This window comes from Eucyclogobius newberryi, unplaced genomic scaffold (genome assembly GCF_026437365.1).
Source record: "Eucyclogobius newberryi isolate DKJ021-1_F unplaced genomic scaffold, fEucNew1.0.hap1 SCAF_9, whole genome shotgun sequence".
NCBI classification, from domain to species: Eukaryota; Metazoa; Chordata; class Actinopteri; order Gobiiformes; family Gobiidae; genus Eucyclogobius; species Eucyclogobius newberryi.
In genome coordinates, this window is record NW_027316532.1 from 15,090,974 (window position 1) to 15,112,523 (window position 21,550).

At 46.3% G+C, this 21,550-nt stretch overlaps 2 protein-coding genes across 3 annotated transcripts; both read left to right on the forward strand.

The window, feature by feature from the left end:
• The first annotated feature begins 593 nt into the window (after nt 1–593).
• gorab (golgin, rab6-interacting) lies at nt 594–5,871 on the forward strand. The gene is made up of 5 exons (XM_072438506.1): nt 594–852; nt 1,167–1,503; nt 1,744–1,845; nt 3,051–3,191; nt 4,749–5,871. Exons 1-5 carry the CDS (start codon nt 795–797, stop codon nt 5,440–5,442), a joined length of 1,332 nt encoding a protein of 443 aa, XP_072294607.1. The 5' UTR covers nt 594–794; the 3' UTR covers nt 5,443–5,871.
• Nucleotides 5,872–7,229: 1,358 nt separating this feature from the next.
• LOC140354174 (paired mesoderm homeobox protein 1-like) lies at nt 7,230–21,198 on the forward strand. Of its 2 annotated transcripts, none has more exons than XM_072439100.1 (4): nt 7,230–7,728; nt 16,824–16,999; nt 20,240–20,415; nt 20,975–21,198. In XM_072439100.1, exons 1-4 carry the CDS (start codon nt 7,506–7,508, stop codon nt 20,979–20,981), a joined length of 582 nt encoding a protein of 193 aa, XP_072295201.1. In that variant the 5' UTR covers nt 7,230–7,505; the 3' UTR covers nt 20,982–21,198. The 2 variants fall into 2 exon arrangements, with proteins under 2 accessions (XP_072295201.1, XP_072295202.1); XM_072439101.1 differs by having other exon boundaries at nt 7,245–7,728; nt 20,926–21,198.
• The last annotated feature ends 352 nt before the right edge of the window (nt 21,199–21,550 follow it).

Sequence of the window (21,550 nt, forward strand, 5' to 3'; positions counted from 1 at the left end):
TGTACTTCTGACTCTAGTCAAACACAGACAGGACCACAACAACCGAACACAATAGAACAAACAAAGCCCCCCCAAAAAGAGCCTATCACCCCCCACCCTCCTGTTGTTACCAAGGCACCTCCTCCCATCAAACCTCGTGTGGAAGCACACAACAGCCTCGCTGCTACACATGTGTTTGTTAATTAGGGCTACGGATCGCATCAGCTCTCCTCTTTGCAGATTTCCGTCTCTTCTGAACTTGAACACATTCTTTCTTTTTGGTCATTTTTGTACTGTACACTGAAGGAACTCGCTAAACACACACCGGCATATCAACCACAAATGTGCAGCCATTGAAACGTGATGCTATCCTGGGAACGAGGCCGCAGGTGTGCAGGAGCACGCAGGGAATGATTGATTTATCGGCTGTCCACGCCACCAGGAAATGAGACTCAAATTGCTTGCCAAAAATCCTCTATTATTCCTTTAACACTGTTTGTTTTCACCCAAAGTGGGCGTGGGCCTAGCGCTAGCCCAAAATTACCCGTATGACCGGTGTTTTCTTTCAGGCGGAAAGGACGGCAGCCTCCGTGACGCTCGGGTCCTTCACGTGGCGTACGTAAACAAAGATGGCGGCGTGAGGCTGCGCTGCCCCGGCGTTTTCTCACGGTTCTGGACTTTAATCCGCTTGCTGTCGCCTGGTTCTGGGCTTTTCACGGAGTTATGTGGTGCCCGCTTCTCCCGTGACTCCCCCTGGGACTGAGCCGTGACTGAGGCCGACAGTGAGCGCACTTTAAACCGCTTTGTCCGCAGACATGAGCGGCTGGGCAGGTTTTTCTGACGCGGAACTGCGGAGGCTTCAGCAGAGCAACGGTGAGAAGACAAGTGACAAAGTGCACCTGGTTTAGTCCTGGTTTAGACCTGGTTTAGACCTGGTTTAGTTCTGGTTTAGTTCTGGTTTAGTCCTGGTTTAGTCCTGGTTCAGACCTGGTTTAGCCCTGGTTCAGACCTGGTTTAGTCCTCGTTTAGACCTGGTTCAAACCTGCTTTGGTCCTGGTTTAGACCTGCTTTAGTCCTAGTTTAGACCTGGTTTAGTCCTGGTTTAGACCTGCTTTAGTCCTGGTTTAGACCTGCTTTAGTCCTGGTTTATTTCAGGTTCATCTCAACCTCATCTCTGTCGTTCTCAGACTCGCTGGTTCCGATGTCGAGTCGCGGGCGCAAACCGGCCTCAATGACCCGGAGCCGACAGCAGATCCAGAGGGAACAGGCCCTGCTCAAGACCGGGTCCGGGTCCAGTCCACTTCCCCCTGGACAACAGCTCAGCCGACCGGAGTCCAGACCGGAGTCCCGACCGGAGTCCCGACCGGAGTCCAGACCGGAGTCCCGACCGGAGTCCCGACCGGAGTCCCGACCGGAGTCCCGACCGGAGTCCCGACCGGAGTCCCGACCGGAGTCCCGACCGGCTGTGGAGGAAAACTCTGAGATTCCAGTTTTAAAAGAACTGGAAAAACAAGAAGTGGAAAAGTAAGTGTTTCTTTTGGGTTTTGGGGTTTTGATGTTCTCGTCTGTTTTCATCTGATGTTTGAAGGTCGATTCTGGAGAAGTGAAATTTCACTTTGAGCTGAAGATGAAGAAACGTAAACAGCTCTTTATTTGGCCTTGCGCAGTTTAAAGACAAATGTTGATTTTGGTGTCTTCTATATTCGTCTGTAATATCTGTTTGAAAGTGTAACTCGTTTGGCGTAAGTGTGTGGTTTGTTTCAGTCGTGAGCGAAGTCGTGTGGAGCTTCTGCAGCTTCAGCAGAAGGAGATGGAAGAGAAGAACAAGAGGAAGAAAGCTCTGCTCACAAAGACCATCGCCGAGAAGTGAGTCTCCAACACACTTCTATCTGAGCCCAGGTCAGCTGTGGAACCACTGAAAGCCCAGATGTTTGAGCTCTAAATGCTCTAAAACTGTCCACATCGAACAAAAACATTTTTCTTTGCAAACAAACCAAGATTAACTGTAGATGTGGGTGTAATGCCTCATTCGTCCTGGAGGGTCCACTGTAGAGAAAAAATTTTCATCTGGACTTTCATTCAAGAATCTCAATCTGTGAATCAAGACCGGGAACTAGGATATTTATCCTACTCTGAGTATGCCCCGCCCACCGGTTATTGGTTTCACCAGAAACTAAACCTTTGTTTACTATCATTCCTTTAATGGGCCATCAGCCTCCTATTGTCCCTGTCTCATTATCTCTCCTCCTGTGTAACTGATGAGCATCACTTCACTGCTTTGGACAGAATAAACTACATTGTTCAGTTTTTGTGTTGCATCTCGTCTGTCTGAAGAATTGCAAAGAATGTTTAAACTACATGAAATCCCTGTTTAATTTAAGGAAACACTTTAAGACGCAAACTGGTTCATCCTAAGGACAAGATGCGACACAAAAACAGAACAATGTAGTTTATTTTGTCCAATGCAAGAGCGCCACATAGTGAGACTAAAGAGCGCTACATAGTGAGACTAAAGAGCGCCACATAGTGAGACTAAAGAGCGCCACATAGTGAGACTAAAGAGCGCCACATAGTGAGACTAAAGAGCGCCACGTAGTGAGACTAAAGAGCGCCACGTAGTGAGACTAAAGAGCGCCACGTAGTGAGACTAAAGAGCGCCACGTAGTGAGACTAAAGAGCGCCACGTAGTGAGACTAAAGAGCGCCACGTAGTGAGACTAAAGAGCGCCACATAGTGAGACTAAAGAGCGCGGGGTCTACTCAGAGTAGAATAAATATCAGAGTTCCCGGTCTTGATTCACAGATTGAGAATGTCTCTTGGATGAAAGTCAAAATGTTTCGTTTGTACAAAAGAAAAAAAGTCCAGCAGAAACAACTGAATCTTTTTCTACAATTTAAGTGTGATATTCTTCCCTCACACAGGTGAGATGGTGGGCGGAGATAGAGAGGGACCAGAGCTCCTCTGAGTTCTGGGGTCCTCTTTGGTTCTCTTGGGTTCTTTGCTTTCTTGACGTTCTTCTTGATGTTCCTCTTGATGTTCCTCTTGATGTTCTTTTCTTCTCCATTTCTCAGGTCAAAGCAGACTCGCGCTGAGACCATGAAGCTCCAGAGGATCCAGAAGGAGCTGCAGACTCTGGATGACATGGTGTCCAACGACATCTGCATCCTCCGAGGACGGATCGAGCAGGCCAGCTGGGACTATACTGCGGCAAGGTACTATTACTGCTACGGCTAATACTGCTAGTACAGAGCTGCTCACGCTATCCAGCATGCACCACAGACTCCACACGCCAGTGATGCAGCAGAGAAAACACATGAAACTAACAACGGCGACCGCAATCATCAAACTATCAACGCAGGGCTCAGATTTAGGATTTTCACTTGTATAGCGGTGCTGCTAAACAATCCGTAATTTTTTTCAAATTTGCATAGCAATTTGCTAATTGCATAGCAAAACACGAAAGTGACTAACAATCAATATTTTCCATTGACATAACACGATTATTTATTTAAAATGTATTTGTAAACATTCAATTTTTTTAAAAACTCTTAACAAATTCACTTTTAAACACTTTGTAATTTATTGATTTTTTGTTGTTGTTGTTGTTGTTTTATGGCGGTTGACATCCGAGTGTTGCATTACCGCCAGACTTTATTCCTTAGACTTTGTCGTAGTCCTAAAAGTTCTTCTTCCAGTGCCTCGTAGTCCTCAGACTCTGTCGTAGTCCGTAAAAGTACTCCTTCCATTGCTTTGGTGTTACAAAGCCCATGAGGTCATGATATGTCTTTGTGACTAGAATAGTTGTTGTTGTTTCAGAGACTAACCGGCTTTATTCCAGGGAGACTACTCTTCATTGTATCCTATAGAAGTTGCGTCCGCACGGGGGGAGTGTGCACGCGCACTTCAACTTGAGTTCTCAAATCGGCGAAAAATCCATTATTCCTTTAAGTCCAAGTCAAAGGATTGAAACTATTAAAATGTTTTGCCCAGATTTCTCTCTCTGTTCCAGACTTTGATGATGGAATAAAACTGGAATTTTCCCACTGTGGGACAAATAAAGGCTTATCTTAAATATCTCTAGGTTTATATGGCAAGGAAAGAAACCCTGTATCCAACTCAAAACTTAACAATTATCAAAAGAAAAAGGGGGCGGGGTTAACCTTTATTTCAGGTGAAATGAGAGCGTTGCTGGTGTGACCCAGAATGTTGTGCTCAATGGTCTCATATTGAGAGTAATATGGTGCCGGGGGTTCCTGTACAGGCCTTATACCGAGAGTAATGTGGTGCCGGGGGTTCCTGTACAGGCCTTATACCGAGAGTAATGTGGTGCCGGGGGTTCCTGTACAGGCCTTACTGGCAGATGACAGACGCTTGAGTCTGATGGAGGAAGTGAAGAATCCCTGGGTCAAATCTGTGCTTACAACATGGAAGGAGCTGATCAGAACATACAAACTAAACAAAGATGTTACAATCTTAAACTGGTAAAGCTTTATGACCAAAGGTTTTGTACCAAATAGAACTGACCTGAGACTCAAGGTCTGGAGTACAAAAGGTCTAAAGGTTTTTCACCAGATTGTAAAAGAGAATCACATGAAAAGCTTGGATATGTTGAAAGAGAAACAGGACTTTTATAGGTTTTTACACATAGAGTCATGACCTTTATAACCTCTGACCGAGATGTTTATGGAGGCTCTTCAAACCTCTCCTCACAGAAGCTGCCCTCTTCTCCTGCGTCCGTCTGTTGATCCGTCTTCTCTTGTCTCTTGCAGAAAGCGTTATGAAAAAGCCGAGGACGAGTTTGTCATGGCTAAACTGGAGCTTCACAAGAAAACTGAGCTGAAGGAGCAGCTGACGGAACATCTGTGCACCATCATCCAACGGAACGAGCTCCGCAAGGCACAAAAACTGGAGGAACTCATGGCCCGACTGGAGCTGCAGACGGACGACATCAACGACATCAACGACATCAACGACATCAACGACATCAACGACATCAACGACATCAACGACATCAACGACATCAACGAGATCAACGAGGAGACGAAGAACGAGAACAACGAGGAGATGAAGAACGAGGAGATGAAGAACGGGGAGACGAAGAACGGGGAGACGAAGAACGGGGAGTCGAAGAACGGGGAGACGAAGAGCGGGGAGACGAAGAGCGGGGAGACGAAGAGCGGGGAGACGAAGAGCGGGGAGACGAAGAGCGGGGAGACGAAGAGCGGGGAGACGAAGAGCGGGGAGACGAAGAGCGGGGAGACGAAGAACGGGGAGACGAAGAACGGGGAGACGAAGAACGGGGAGACGAAGAACGGGGAGACGAAGAACGGGGAGACGAAGAACGAGGAGACGAAGAACGAGATCAAGGAGAAAAGGAGAGGAGCGACAAGGGAAGACAGGGAAGTGAAGGCGGCGACAGGAGGAGAAAAGCATTGGGACCAAAGCGATCCATCGACGGAGTGAGAAACGAAAGCCAAAGACGGCGAAACTCTGGACAATTCAGGGCCATCGTGACGTTTGAATCAGAAACTCTACTGCAGATGAACCATGCAGCTGTTCTCAGGGGAACTCTGAAACTCTACTGCAGATGAACCATGCAGCTGTTCTCAGGGGAACTCAGCTTTCCAAACACTCACTTTGTAAAGAATGTTTTGAACACAAATGTGGAACGTTTTTTCCAGTGTTGACAAGTTCATATCTGGAGAGCCACTTTCCCCTTCTTCATTTGCATCTTCTCTTCATCGTGTAACTGTCAAACACCTGCAGAGTCTTGTTTTGCTCACAGGGGGCGCTATAGATGTGCGAGTTCTTTGATGATGATCTGTTTTAGACACAAACTTTTATCATGTAAAAATGATAAACTATCTAAAGTTTAGAGCTTTGTATCTTTCTATTTGTGCTTTTGGCAAAAGTAAATATTTAACTTGATCTTTTCTTTAATTAAAAAAACTGTCTTTTCAAAATAAGATCCCATTTTTATGTTGAACTTTTGGTTTGTGGTTAACATGTGACTAGTCCTGGTTTAGTCCTGGTTTAGTCCTGGTTTAGACCAGGTTTAGACCAGGTTTTGCCCTGGTTAAGCCCTAGTTTAGCCCTGGTTTAGGGATCATGTTTCAGTTTTTGTAGGTCATAAATCAAAAGAGTCTTTCTGTCAGAAATAAAAGTCACCAGGACTAAACCAGGTCTAAACCAGGTCTGAACCAGGTCTGAACCAGGTCTGAAGTCTGGTTTCCCTGAGGCGCTGCAGTGAAACCGGATCTTGGACCAGTTTTGAGGACTCGGTCGGACCTGTCAGATCCCTCTAAGTCCGGACTTTCTTCAGACCGGGCCGGGTCTAGGCGGATCAGGTCACATGACGCGGCGGCAGCTCTGATCCGGACCAGGCCATGCATCAAAGTCCCAAGTCCGAGTCCCAGATCCTGAGTGGAACCAGATGTGCTTTAATGAGCCTGGACCTGGACCTGCTCCCAGTGCTGTTTTAGTCCTGGTTAAGTCCTGTTTTAGTCCAGGTTTAGTCCTGTTTTTGTCCAGGTTTAGTCCTGTTTTAGTCCTGGTTTAGTCCAGGTTTAGTCCTGTTTTAGTCCTGGTTTAGTCCTGGTTTAGTCCAGGTTTAGTCCAGGTTTAGTCCTGTTTTAGACCTGTTTTAGTCCGAATTAGTCCTGGTTAAGTCCTGTTTTTGTCCAGGTTTAGTCCTGGTTTAGTCCAGGTTTTGTTCTGTTTGTTTCAAGGAAAGAGCTGCAGACTTCCCACTCCCCAGACACTTCCTCCTCACGCACAGACCAGTGCGTGACGTCACTCAAACTAATTCACACTAATTCACACATAATCAGATGGTTCCCGGGGCCGCTCTCTGGGGCTCCTTTCTCTGGGGCTCCTTCCTCTGGTCCCGTGGGGCTTCACTGCTGGGCTTCGGTGAGGGGCTTCAGTGCGGGGCTTCAGTGCGGGGCTTCAGTGCGTGGCTTCCCAGCGGCGCCTCACTGCGGGGCTTCAGTGCGTGGCTTCCCAGCCGCGCCTCACTGCGGGGCTTCAGTGCGGGGCTTCAGTGCGATGCTTCACTGTGGGCCTTCACTGCGGGGCTTCATTGCGGGGCTCCGGGGCCCGTGTGTCCCGGGACAGAGCCGGGATTGTGCTCGGTTCCGCGGTGCCACGTAATTGCTGGTGTGAAAACTCCTACGCGCGCGAGACGAGGCCGCGCGGTGGGCGTGTCCTGAGCGCGCGCCCCTTCGCTCCGGCCGCGCTTGCTTCCATTCGCTCCAGTCTGCGCGCGAGGACACACCGCGTTTGCACGAGACCCAGGCACGGGACACGGGAGACGCACCGGGACGCACGGAGAGACGCGCCACGGACACGGGCCTTTCACCGCCCACGCGCTCTGGCCCCAGACCCCGCCCGGACCCGGGACCCGGACCTTCTGCGTTTGTTGGAGTACGGTTTTTAATGCGAGTCCCCGCCCGCGTCCCGCCGCGTCCCCGCCTGTCCTCGCGCTTTCCCCGGCTCTTAACGCGCCCTTTTCCCGCTCCACGGCCATGACTTCCAGCTACGGCCACGTGATGGATCGGACCCCGCCGTTACCGAGCAGCCTGGACCCGCTGCAGGCCAAGAAGAACTTCTCCGTGAGCCACCTCCTGGACCTGGAGGACGCGGCGGACGCGGCGGGAGCTCAGGCCGAGGACGGAGTCGCGGAGGCGGGAAGGAGTCTGATGGAGTCACCGGGACTGACGAGCGGCAGCGACACGACGCAGCAGGAAAGTAAGTGTGACTGGAGCATCGGGAATGTGAGGCTCCTCCGGAACCCAACCGGGACTAAACCAGGTCTAAACCAGGACTAAACCAGGTCTAAACCAGGTCTAAACCAGGACTAAACCAGGACTAAACCAGGACTAAACCAGGACTAAACCAGGACTAAACCAGGACTAAACCAGGTCCAAGCCAGGACTAAACCCTTAACATTCTTTTTAAATAAAAAGTGTGATTTATAATGAAAACGTGAACCCGCTTTCTTATCTTTAAAGGAGATAATGATATTAATAATAATAATATTAATATTATTATTATTAATAATTATAATAATAATACAAACACGTGTTAAAGTCGCACTTTTGCCGTAAATACTTCAAAGTGACCGCAGAGCGCGGAGGCGGAAAAATGTGACGAATGCGCCAAAGTAACGGACAGAAGAGGTCATAACGGACAGAAGAGGTCATAACGGACAGAAGAGTTAATCACGGACACGTTTGGACCGCCGCGGCCTGAGCTTTAACAACAACATTTATCTTCCAGAAGTGACAGCGCAAAGACGCGCGGCACTCGGAAAAACGCGTCCCTGATTTATGAGTTTCAGGTGAAGCTGAAGCGGCACGAGGCGCGAACGTCATATGCAAAGTCCGATTACCCCGGACAGAGCTGGACAGAGCTTTAATCCTCTGAGAAAGAGGAGCAAGAGGGAGAGAGAGAGATAGAGAGAGAGATAGAGCTTTAATTTGGATGAATTATCCTCTCTCTCCCTCTCCCTCTCCCTCTCCCTCTCTCTCTCCCTCTCTCTCTCTCTCTCTCTCTCTCTCTCTCTCTCTCTCTCTCTCTCTCTCTCTCTCTCTCTCTCTCCCTCCCTCTCCCTCTCCCTCTCCCTCTCCCTCTCCCTCTCCCTCTCCCTCTCCCTCTCCCTCTCCCTCTCCCTCTCTCTCTCTCTCTCTCTCTCTCTCTCTCTCTCCCTCTCTCTCCCTCTCTCTCTCTCCCTCTCTCTCTCTCTCCCCCTCTCTCTCCCTCTCTCTCGTGTTTTTTGAACAAACAAACTTTATCTTCTGTTTGTTTGGAGAAGTAAGAGTTCATCTTTAATTCCTCTTTGTCAAATTAACGCCCCAGGAACAAAAATAAACCACAGAGAAGCTTTATCTAAACTCGGGGGCCAAACGGGGCCGGACTTAGGGGCCAAACTGTTAAACTGTTTCATTCAGTTTGTTTAACGTTGTGTTTTGATCAGATTGAACCGTGATCGATTGATTTGTGATTCCGCCAAAAACTGACGATGTTTGGATTGAAAACAGTCGTAAATCTGCCTCGAATGCGTTTGACCTCAGCCCAGAGCCGGGGATGAGAGCAGGGAGGATATGCAGTAAATATTGGAGTCAGGATCTGCGCTCACGTGACCCTGGCACGTGCCGTTTTCATTTCAAAACTCTGAATTCCAAATGTAGTTTTAAAATGTGAAATAAAAACGTGCCGTGCGCGTAAACTCGGGCCGTGTGCGCCGCGCGAGGCCTAAAAGCTCTTAAAGCTCTTAAATAAAACAGACGGAACAGAAAACAAAGTGACATAAAATGACAAAATGAGTCTTAAATGTTTAAATGTGTTTGAGTCACTTTAAGCACATTTAAAAACAAAGACAAGAGAAAACGTGAATCAAAGAGAATTTCTTGAAAAGAATTAGTGCAACAAAACTCTTTTCTCAGAATATTTATATTTATATTTCTGAACTCATTTTGAAGCCTTTTTTTTGTTTTTGCAGCTAAAATCGACTTTCATGATCACAAACAATATGTATAAAATAAATTATAATAATATTTAACCATATTTATTTTTCATTATTAATCTAATGCATGTATTATATATATGTTATATAAAAATATATATGTTAAATATGTTATAGATAACAGTTTAGTTCAGAATGTGAACAAAGTGCTGATTGAAAAGTAGAGATTATTAAGATATCAAAAAATATGATGACATTAAATATATATATATATATATATATATATATATATATATATATATATATATATATATATATATATATATTATATTACAATGTTTCCTACATTTAACATTTCCTTAAAATCAAAAGAAACAAAACTGTTTTTGATCCATTTACAAAAGCTCCCCGGGTTGGACCCGCGCGTTTCTCCGGATCCAGGCCCGGAGAAATGCGCCACGGACACGGGCCTTTCCCCCGGCCGCCCACGCGCTCTGTCCCCGGACCCGGACCTTCTGCGTTTGTTGGAGTACGATTTATAATGCGAGTCCCCGAGCCGGGTCCCGGTTCTGCAGAAGTGTCTGAGACGGTGTTTCCAGATGTTTCTGAGCCAAAGTGAGACGCGTTTGTGTCGCGGAGGCTCGTGTGGAACAAGTGACAAATATAGTCTAGAGCACGAGCCAAAGCCACAAATGTGAGACGAGCGGCAATTTACACCAAACTCACTCAAATTAGGGCTATTTTGGCTCATTTTGGCCCATTCCGGCCCATAAAAGAGATTTAAAAGCTTGTTTTAATTGGCTGAAATCTGAGCACGTGCGGAGAGAGAGGGAGGGGCCGCCCGCCGCACGCGTCCCCCAAACAGAGCTCCGATCCCGCGTCAAAATGTTTCTGAAGTCGGTGTAAAGCCTGGAGGTGTGAGCGGGGCCTGCGGTGGAGCTGTGCCCGGAACACACGCACTTTCCCCGGGTCCAGGGTCCAGAGTCCAGAACGAGCCTCAAACATCCTGAGCTCTATCCAGAACCAGCTCTGTCCAGAACCAGCTCTGTCCAGAACCAGCCTCAAACACTTCATCTGAGTCTTTACTTTGTCATGATTCTGAGTCAAGTGAGAAAAAGAGCAGGATTGAACCATTAAAACATGATTAAAACATTTATGTTCCTCGGTTTGTGACTTTAGGAAATCAAACGTTCAAACAACAGAATAAAGTGAATATGACAAAAACAGACTTTAGATGTATTTGAATAGTCTTAATTTTGCTTCTAAAATTGTCGATTATTATAATGTATTATTATTATTATTATCATCATCATCATTATGTAATATTATAATTATAATATCATTATCATCATTATGACCTGAATAATCAAAATGATCAAATATATATATATAATTTTAAAAAATCCTCAGAAAACCAAATGAACCTGAATGAACGTCATCAATGAAAATCATCAGGAAATCGTCTAAATCTGCTCAACTCACCAACGTCACTTTGACTGAAACACTTTTACTTTTTTATTGTAAAAGTATTTTATTTATGAGTTTATTTGAACAGAGACAGAGCGTGAATGAAGTGTGTTTCTGTAAAAGTCCCAGGAAACGTGTCAAATGCACACGTTTCACAGATACTTTAATACTTATACTTCAGTAGATTTATACTTTCAGACCTGAGTCTGAGTTCTTCTTCTTCAGACTCTGAGTTTGTGAAGCTGAAGTGCAAACGAGTTTCCAGGGTAAAAATGTGAGTTATTTTTTCTCTCACAAAGCTCGGCCTTCACTTAAGTATCATCAGTGTTAAAGAATGTGATGTATCTGAAGATAAAAGTAAAACCCTCAGTATTTGTCCAGTCAAAGTGTGAGAACATTAAACCTCCAGTAGAGTCAAAAGTGCCGTTTGTGGACATCCAACATTCAGACTTTTGTTGTCTTGTGTTCTTGTCTTCAGCTTCACTCTCGACTGTGGAATGTGTTTATTCAAATGTTTTCCATCTGAATCAGCGACGTTCTCCAGCAGCTCTTTGTAGAACCGTTCCCAGGGAAGGCGCTCCATTCGTGGGTTTCATTTTGGGAAAGTCCCTGACGCTGCCGAGCTCTGGGACGAGATGACGCCTAGCAACAACCACAACGTCACAGAAATGAAGTCTGACAGGGCGAGGACGCACGGAGCTCCTTCTCTGGGCTCGGCTTCAGTGAACGTCCCCGGAGCCTCTGGAGGTCTGCCCAGGGACGGAGCTCTTTCTCTGGGCTCGACTTCGGTGAACGTCTCCGTAGCCTCTGGAGGTCTGCCCAGGGACGGAGCTCTTTCTCTGGGCTCGACTTCGGTGAACGTCTCCGTAGCCGCTGGAGGTCTGCCCAGGGACGGAGCTCTTTCTCTGGGCTCGGCTTCAGGTGAACGTTCCCGGAGCCTCTTGAGTTCTGTCCAGGGACGGAGCTCTTTCTCTGGGCTCGACTTCGGTGAACGTCTCCGTAGCCGCTGGAGGTCTGCCCAGGGACGGAGCTCTTTCTCTGGGCTCGGCTTCAGGTGAACGTTCCCGGAGCCTCTTGAGTTCTGTCCAGGGACGGAGCTCTTTCGCTGGGCTCGGCTTCGGTGAACGTCCCCCGGAGCCTCTGTAGGTCTGCCCAGGGACGGAACACTTTCTCTGGGCTCGGCTTCACGTGAACGTCCCCGGAGCCTCTTGAGGTCTGCCCAGGGACGGAGCTCTTTCTCTGGGCTCGGCTTCACGTGAACGTCCCAGGAGCCTCTGGAGGTCTGCCCAGGGACGGAGATCTTTCTCTGGGCTCGGCTTTGGTGAACGTCCCCTGGAGCCTCTGGAGGTCTGCCCAGGGACGGAGCTCTTTCTCTGGGCTCAGTTTCACGTGAACGTCCCCGGAGCCTCTGGAGGTCTGCCCAGAAACGGAGCTCTTTCTCTGGGCTCTGCTTCACGTGAACGTCCCCAGAGCCTCAGGAGGTCTGCCCAGGGACGGAGCTCTTTCTCTGGGCTCGGCTTCGGTGAACGTCCCCGGAGCCGCCGGAGGTCTGCCCAGGGACAGAGCTCTTTCTCTGGGCTCGGCTTCATGTGAACGTCCCCGGAGCCTCTGGAGGTCTGCCCAGGGACAGAGCTCTTTCTCTGGGCTCGGCTTCACGTGAACATCCCCGGAGCCTCTGGAGGTCTGAGCGGTTTGTGCAAAGACGGGCCCCTGAACACGGCTCTGGTCTGAGCGGTTTGTCCCGGTGCTGGATGTAAAAGTATCTCATTAAAATAATCAATGTTTCCAAGTTCTAAATCTTCTAAATCTAAACTTGAAGAGTAAAATTAATCCATTTAGCGGAAGATTTTTAAGTGAATCGTTTCCTACGACAGTGGCTCATAAACAATAAAACACATTTGAGTAAAAATCAAGAACATAAAAGATGCAGATTTTGAGAACTATTAAAGTCAAATTGTGATCACGATTATTAAAGAAAAGATAAAGAATTTTACAGATTTTTTCACACTGATTTTGAAAACTGTTAACGTGGATTTTTGCGATCGAACGATTTTAAATCCTCTTAAAAAAAAAATGTCCAGGGTCAAAATGTCTTTTTACCGCACTAGATGGAATATTTTATTTGAGCTTCACAAAATAATCATCTCTGGTAAAGTCTGTAATAAATAATACATTAAAATTTAATTTTAATTAGTTTTAAAAAATATTTTTTTAAAAATCACGCAATTTTAAAATGTTCTGTGAGAGTAAAAAATAAAAGTATTAACGCGGATTATTGTGAATTTACTACATTTGGTCATTATAAGCATTTTCTCAGGAAGTTTTTCTCCACAGACCAAAAACATTCCGACTTCAGAAGCTCTCAAATAATACACAATACTCCAGTTCAAACGTACAGATCCTGCTCTCAAATAATACTTAATACGCAATAATGTCATATTCAGGTGCACATAACTGATGTAATTAAGAGATTAAGTTTACTTTACCACTATTATTGGTATTATTTTGTCTTATGTTATCTTATTTTTATTTTATTTTTTTATTTATTTTCTCTCTATTCCCTATTAAGAATATGAGCGGTGCTGTCTATAGGAGTTTTGTTTATAAGAGTGTTTTTTAAAGCTTCCTATAAGTTATCTGTTCCTTCTTCTGTATCTACTTGTGTTGCAACAACGGAATTTCCCCATGTGGACAATAAAGGAATATCTTATCTTAATACAAAATACTCCAGTTTAAACGTACAGATCCTGCTCTCAAATGTAGTGAAGCAAACGTCCAAAGTTTCACTCTTAAATGTGCTTAAAAACACCACTTCACTGAGAAAAATCCAAGTTCCTCCGCTTGAGGGAGAAAGTGTGAAACTGAGCCCAGAGAAGGGAGATTGTTCCTGGGCACAGACCCGTACTGAGGCCCCTGACAGAGGCCCCTGACCGCTGGAGGTTTGAGGTCCAACTGGATTTGAGCGTATTCTCTGTGTTTGAGGTTAATCCGATTTATAAACTGCTTTTGACTTTGTAGAAAAACAGTTTAAAAAAGTTTGATTAGGCTGAAGCTGGAGGTCTGGAGAGCGTCACAGTGGGATCAAACCCACAGACGGAGCTCTTTTCCTGGGCTTAGGCCTGACGCTTGCGACCCAAACCAGCTTCACATGGTTTAAGTGTAAAAGGTTTGACACGTGAAGCAGACGCGGCCGTGATTAAAGCGCCGCTCGTTTGTGGAGCTGAACCTGGAGTGTAATTAGTGCTAAATGAAGACAGACGCCTGGATTCTATCACAGACACGCCCCCAGGAGCAGACGCACCCCCAGGAGCAGACATGCCCCCAGGAGCAGACACGCCCCCAGGAGCAGACACGCCCCAGGAGCAGACGCAGACACGCCCCCAGGAGCAGACACGCCCCCAGGAGCAGACGCAGACACGCCTCCAGGAGCAGACACGCCCCCAGGAGCAGAAACGCCCCCAGGAGCAGACGCAGACACGCCCCCAGGAGCAGACACGCCCCCAGGAGCAGACGCAGACACGCCCCCAGGAGCAGACACGCCCCCAGGAGCAGACGCAGACACGCCTCCAGGAGCAGACACGCCCCCAAATCAAATCAAACTACACGTGTTCAGTGTCGGCTCGAGGTTTAAGGCCGATGGGAGAAAAAGTGCAAATATTGATTGACAGATTGGTTGATGCGTGTTAGGCCTGAACACGGAGCAGAAAACATACAACATGAAACACGCAACACGACATGCAAAACACACAACACACAAAAAACAGAATAAAACTCACTGTCGTGACCAAAGAAGTACAAAAGGAAAAGTGTTTAAGTACAATCTTCTGTTCAGCACATTTGAGAGTAGGATCTGTACTTTTACTGCAATACTGCACTGAAAAGTAGAAAGTACTTTTCAGTGCAGTTCAAAGTGCAGTAAAATGTACTTTTTGTTTTTGTTTGAGATGGAAAAGACTAAATAGTTTTTATTTAGTCTTTTCCATCTCATTATTATTTAGCCCCACCCCTTTTCCTCATAAGTCATGTTTTTATACATTTACAGTTTTAATATTCCACATTTACAGATTGAATATTCCACATTTACAGTTTGAACATTCCACATTTACAGAATTCTCGACTCAAACTGAAATCAGCTGCTTTATTTAATTCAAACACTTTCCATTGATTTAAAGGAGTGTCTACAGAGCCGCGGCGCGCGGCCGAAACTGCCATGTTATTTGTGCCGCGGCTCCTGCCAGGTTAAGGTTAGGGCGCCATTTGACCGCGCCAGGTTAAAGGTGGTATGGACGATTTTTTTTCAGCAAATTTTGTATCATATTTCCTCGTGGCGTGGATAAATCATTTGTCCTGCCACGTATCAATCATAAAACACACCTACCGCTCACCTGCAGCCGCGTCAGGCTCGTCCCCACGTTTCCGCGTGCCTAAGCGCATGGATCTATCATAATATAGTTCCCTCAGTGTACGGGGCAAAATGAAGACGGAGAAAGACAGTTCGAGCTGACGCAGAAGTGGACAGAAATCTTTTGGAGACGAGAGATGCGATGCGCTCCGTTGCGCTAATAAACAAACGCACGTGTGTGTTGTATCAGTCCGCACGGGGGAGGGCGCATGCGCACTTCCGCCTGCGTTCTCAAATCGCCGAAAAATCGTCCATACCGCCTTTAAGGTTAAGGTTAGGGTTAAGGTTAAGGTTAAGGTTAGCCATGAGGCTATATAGCAGTGCCGCGGTTCCTGAAACTGCTGGGCCATTTGACCGCGCCGCGGCTCTGCAGCCACGGCCTTGATTTAAAGGTCAGTTTGTTATGAAGGTTCAAATCCCCAGGTCTGAGCTCTGAACATCTGAAAGGCCTGAGCCTATGAAAAGCTGAAAGGTCTGAGCCTCTCTACAGCTGAAAGGTCTGAGCTCTGAACAACTGAATGGTCTGCGACTCGGAACAGCTGAACGGTCTGACCCTCTGAAAAGCAGAATGGTCTGACCCTCTGAAAAGCAGAATGGTCTGATACTCTGAACGGTTGACAGGTCTGAGCTCTGAACATCTGAAAGGTCTGAGCCTTCAGAAACAGACGTGACTTTGTCTTTGTTTATTAGTAAATCGTGTTTAAAATGCATTTATGGCCGGATCATGTGACTCGAATATTAACAAAAGGACAATGATGAAACCGATTGATTATGAATTGGATATTTGTCTCTTTAGGAGAACTGCAGGTGATGAAATGGATGACAAACAATTTTAACGAGTTTAATGATGAACAGTAACAAACTCACTCAAATCAAAATACTTTTCATGAATTAAACCTTTTGAACATTTCTTTTCTGGCGTGTGATTGGTTCATGTCTTGGTGCCGTCCTGGCCTGTGATTGGACGTTTCCTCGACAGCGGCTATAATCATTTCAAATCAAATCACAACGATTTTGACAAAAAGGAAATGAGAAAATGGACGACTTCCTTCATTTGAAAAGAAAAGGAAAACATGGAGTGTTTTTAGAACAGCTCCACGTCACTAATGACACACATGCTACGCACACGCTACACACACGCTACACACACGCTACACACACACACGCTATGCACACACACGCTACACACACGCTACACACGCTACACACACGCTACACACACGCTACACACACTACACTTGCATGCTACACACACGCTACACACACACACGCTACACTTACATGCTACACACACACGCTACACACACACACTACATACACGCTACACACACACACACACGCTACACACACACGCTACACTTACATGCTACACACACGCTACACACACTAGTCCTGGTTTAGTGTTGGTTTAGATCTGCTTTAGACCTGGTTTAGTCCTGTTTTAGTCCTTGTTTAGACCTGCTTTAGTCCGGTTTAGACCTGATTTTAAGCCTCTCTTGTCTCTTTCAGACGAGCAGCTGAACACGGAGGAGAAAAAGAAGCGAAAACAACGTCGAAATCGAACAACTTTCAACTCGAGTCAACTTCAGGCTCTGGAGCGAGTTTTCGAGAGAACGCATTATCCAGACGCTTTTGTGAGAGAAGATCTGGCCCGAAGAGTGAACCTGACCGAGGCCCGCGTCCAGGTGAGTCCAGGACCTGGTTACACCTGGTTTAGACCTGGTTTAGACCTGGTTTAGACCTGGTTTAGACCTGGTTTAGACCTGGTTTAGTCCTGGTTTAGTCTTGGTTTAGTCTTGGTTTACTTAGAGCAGGGGTGTCAAACTCATTTGGGCCGCGGGCCGAATTTCGACGCTCATAACATAACGTAAAACATAAAACTATTAAAACTATAAGAAATAAATAGCTTTATATAGCCTACGCTGTTCTGAAGCAATTACTGGATCCATTAAAAAGTATTACAAAACGTTTGTTCTCATAAACTGAAATGTATTTAGAAAAACAAGTGTAATTTCACCAACGCTGTGCTTCAATTTATGTGCATTACAACTTCAGAGTTGATCTACAAGATAAACATTTGACTTTATAACAAAATAAACTTCTAAAAAAACTTTTAAATGCACTAATTAACATTTCCACGTCTGTGTAGTTATCTGTACACCTGAACTGACACACCACTAAACCTCTGCTCAAAAGTGCTTAAAGTGCACTTCTCCCTTGGCAGCTCACACAGTAGTGCAGCAGAGCCCCGTGGGGGAGGGGCGGCCACCGGCGGCATTGTGGGACGCGTAGTTTTAGCGATAAAAACGGTTACGGATGTAACTACGGTTCTATGAATCGATTTAAAAAATATATATATATATTACAAATTGAAATGTTCTGCGGGCCAGATTAAAACGTTTGGTGGGCCAGATTTGACCCGCGGGCCAGAGTTTGACACCTATGACTAAGCGTAAAAGAAAGTTTCATAATTTCAATCGTTTGAATTAAACTGTTTTTACGAAACTTGAGGCGCAAAATTATCGAGATGAAAAAAGGTTAAAACATCCTTAAGAGAAACGTCAAGTGTCTGATGCAGTTTAGAGTCTTTGTGGTCTTTAGAGTCTTTAGGGTCTTTAGGGTCTTTAGGATCTTTAGGGTCTTTAGAGTCTTTAGGGTCTTTAGAGTCTTTAGAGTATTTAGGGTCTTTAGGATCTTTAGAATCTTTAGGGTCTTTAGAGTCTTTGGGGTCTTTAGAGTATTTAGGGTCTTTAAAGTCTTTACGGTCTTCAGGGTCTTTAGAGTCTTTAGGGTCTTTAGAGTCTTTAGAATCTATAGGGTCTTTAGAGTCTTTAGGGTCTTTAGAGTCTTTAGGGTCTTTAAGATCGTTAGGGTCTTTAGAGTCTTTAGAATCTTTAGGGTCTTTAGGGTCTTTAGAGTCTTTAAAGTCTTTATGGTCTTTAGGGTATTTAGAGTCTTTAGGGTCTTTAGGGTCTTTAGTGTCTTTAGAGTCTTTAGGGTCAGATGAGGTCCTTCAGGATGCTCTTCTGTCATGTGACCACACTTTGAACACTTTATTAAACTCTCAAAGAATCTTTTCATTTAAAAACATCCAAGCGTCCCAAACGTCCCAAACGTCCCAAACGTCCCAAGCGTCCAAAGCGTCCCAAACGTCCCAAACGTAAACTTTTCCATAGTTTGCACTTCAAAGTCAATGAAAAGCTTGTACGTTTTGGACGTTTCAAATTCTTCTCTGACCTCAAAGTGTGACATCAAAGACAACGAGGGTTATTTTCACTCAACCTCTGGACCAGGAGAGACCTCTGGACCAGGAGAGACCTCTGGACCAGGAAAGACCTCGGTCCAGTCCCGGTCCAGTCCCGGTCTTGTCTCGTTCTGATCCTGATGCGTCTCATTACTCACTTTAGATGGTGTCGTCGCTCGGATCAGAACCAGATGTTTGACCTGGTTTAACACACGCGTGGTGGCAGAGTGGTTAGCCTGGTTCAGGCGGCATAGTGGTTAGCCCCCTGCGCACAGCCAGAGTGTCCCTGGTTCAGGCGGCATAGTGGTAAGCCCCCTGCGCACAGCCAGAGGGTCCCTGGTTCAGGTCCCAGACTTTTGGAGTCTGAGGCAGGACTAAATTTAAATCAAACTTTAACCAAACAAGACCGGATTTATGTGTTCACATTTGTCCTAAATTGATACCATTTTAGTCCTGCTTTGGACTTTGTTTAGTCCTGGTTTGGGCCGGATTTAGTTTTGGGTTTAGTCCTGGTCCAGTCCTAATTTGATGGTGTGAATGCAGCCTAAAGCAGGACTAGAACTGGTCTGGGACTAGACAGAACAGGTCCAAACCAGGACTAAACCAGGACTAAACCAGGACTAAACCAGGACTAAACCAGGACTAAACCAGGACTAAACCACCACAGAAGGATTTGGTTTCGGTCCAGGATCCCAGCCCTGTCCAGACCCGGTCTCGTGGTGAAAGACTCGCTCTCTTTTCACTCAGAGCCACATCTGGTCCCAATGTGATAAAGAACATACCAGAGGGTCTGCGTCAGGACTAAACCAGGACTAAACCAGGACTAAACCAGGTCTAAACCAGGACTAAACCAGGACTAAACCAGGACTAAACCAGGTATAAACTAGGTCTAAACCAGGACTAAACCAGGTTTAAACCAGGACTAAAGCAGGTCTAAACCGGGACTAAACCGGGACTAAACCAGGACTAAACCAGGACTAAACCAGGTCCAAACCAAATCTAAACCAGGACTAAACCAGGTCTAAACCGGGTCTAAACCGGGTCTAAACCAGGTCTAAACCAGGTCTAAACCAGGACTAAACCAGGACTAAACCAGGACCAAACCTGGACTGGTTATTCGGTTACCCCCCACGAGTCCGAAGGTTCGCTAGTCCGAAGGTTCACTGGTCTGAAAGTTCACTGGTCCGAAGGTTCACTAGTCCGAAAGTTCCTCAGCTAACAGCTAATGCTAAGGGATAATGCTAACGGCCAATTCTAACGGCCAATTCTAACGGCGAATGCTTACTGCTAATGCTAACAGCCTATGTTAAAGTGTGTATGACAGGTTTTTATGATTTTCTAATTTTGACTTTATTACATTTACACCTGCTGTAAATACAAACAATAGTTTTATACTGATCAAGAAGCTGTTTGTGGAGGAAAAGTAGAAACATCTGTAGAAAATAACTGGAAGTGACATTGCACATCCCGAGTTTATGCATAATTTAGACAAAAGAAACCCTAAACAATAATTCAACAAAATAAAGTTGCTCTGCTATATTTTTATTTATCAAAAAAAAAAAAAAAAAAGACAATAGATAGATAGAAAGTTTAGGCCCAGTTCCTCGGGCCCTATGTTCCCATGAATCTGACCCACGTCTGGACCAGGTTCTGACCCGGTCTCTCTTTGGTTCTGACCCAGGTCTGGTTCCAGAATCGCAGGGCAAAGTTCCGCAGAAACGAGCGGGCGATGTTGGCGAGTAAAAACGCATCGCTGCTGAAGTCTTTCTCCGGCGACGTGACGGTGGAACAGCCCATCGTCCCCAGACCGGCCCCCAGGCCCAACGAGTACCTGAGCTGGGGCGGGGCGTCCTACAGGTGAGCCGGGACTGGACCAGGACTGAGGACTGGACCAGGACTGAGGACTGGACCGAGGATTGAGGACTGGACCAGCACAGGACCAGGACTAAGGACTGGACCAGGACTGGACCTGGGCTGAACAGGAAGTGCAGCTCATGCCTCAGACCAAAGTCCTGAGCTTTTCATTTCCTGGAATTAAACCTGCCATTCCAGAGCAGAAGAAGAAGTTAGACTTTAAACTTCAGATGTTAGACTCTTTCGTTCAAGGGTTGAGCAGAGGGCGAGCAAACCAATAATCAAGATACTAATTTTTGCCTCTCTCTCTCTCTCTCTCTCTCTCTCTCTCTCTCTCTCTCTCTCTCTCTCTCTCTCTCTCTCTCTCTCTCTCTCGCTCTCGCTCTCGCTCTCGCTCTCGCTCTCGCTCTCCTCTCTCTCTCCCCTCTCTCTCCCCTCTCTCTCCCCTCTCTCTCCCCTCTCCCTCTCCTCTCTCTCTCCTTCTCTCTCTCTCTTTCCTCTCTTTTCTTTCAGTGCGATGGCGTCTTACCCTCCTTCCTGTTCAAACACCACGTCGTCACAGGGCATGAACATGGCCAATAGCATCGCCAACCTGCGCCTGAAAGCCAAAGAGTACAGCCTCAACCAGGTGCCAACGGTCAACTGACCCAGCCTCAACCCAACGGTCAACTAAAACAGCCTCAACCCAATGGTCAACTAAACCAGCCTCAACCCAACGGTCTACTAAACCAGCCTCGACCCAACGGTCAACTAAACCAGCCTAAACCCAACGGTCAACTAAACCAGCCTAAACCCAACGGTCAACTAAACCAGCCTCAACCCAACGGTCAACTAAACCAGCCTGAACCAGGTGCCAACGGTCAACTAAACCAGCCTCAACCCAACGGTCAACTAAACCAGCCTCGACCCAACAGTCTACTAAACCAGCCTGGACCCAACGGTCAACTAAACCAGCCTGGACCCAACGGTCAACTAAACCAGCCTCAACCCAACGGTCAACTAAACCAGCCTCAACCCAATGGTCAACTAAACTAGCCTCAACCAGATCAGAACCAAAGAGAGACCGGGTTCTACATTGGGTCTAAACAGGGTCTAAACCCTGTCTATGTCCGAACTACATCCTGGTTTGGATTGGAAG

What these genes read in the sequence shown, in the direction of transcription:
- gorab (XM_072438506.1), top strand. Translation starts at nt 795, where the DNA reads ATGAGCGGCTGGGCAGGTTTTTCTGACGCGGAACTGCGGAGGCTTCAG. An exon ending in GAGGCTTCAGCAGAGCAACG is followed by an intron (nt 853 to 1,166) that starts GTGAGAAGACAA and finishes TGTCGTTCTCAG; the next exon opens with ACTCGCTGGTTCCGATGTCG. An exon ending in GAAAAACAAGAAGTGGAAAA is followed by an intron (nt 1,504 to 1,743) that starts GTAAGTGTTTCT and finishes GGTTTGTTTCAG; the next exon opens with TCGTGAGCGAAGTCGTGTGG.
- LOC140354174 (XM_072439101.1), top strand. Translation starts at nt 7,506, where the DNA reads ATGACTTCCAGCTACGGCCACGTGATGGATCGGACCCCGCCGTTACCG. An exon ending in CGACACGACGCAGCAGGAAA is followed by an intron (nt 7,729 to 16,823) that starts GTAAGTGTGACT and finishes TGTCTCTTTCAG; the next exon opens with ACGAGCAGCTGAACACGGAG. An exon ending in TGACCGAGGCCCGCGTCCAG is followed by an intron (nt 17,000 to 20,239) that starts GTGAGTCCAGGA and finishes GTTCTGACCCAG; the next exon opens with GTCTGGTTCCAGAATCGCAG.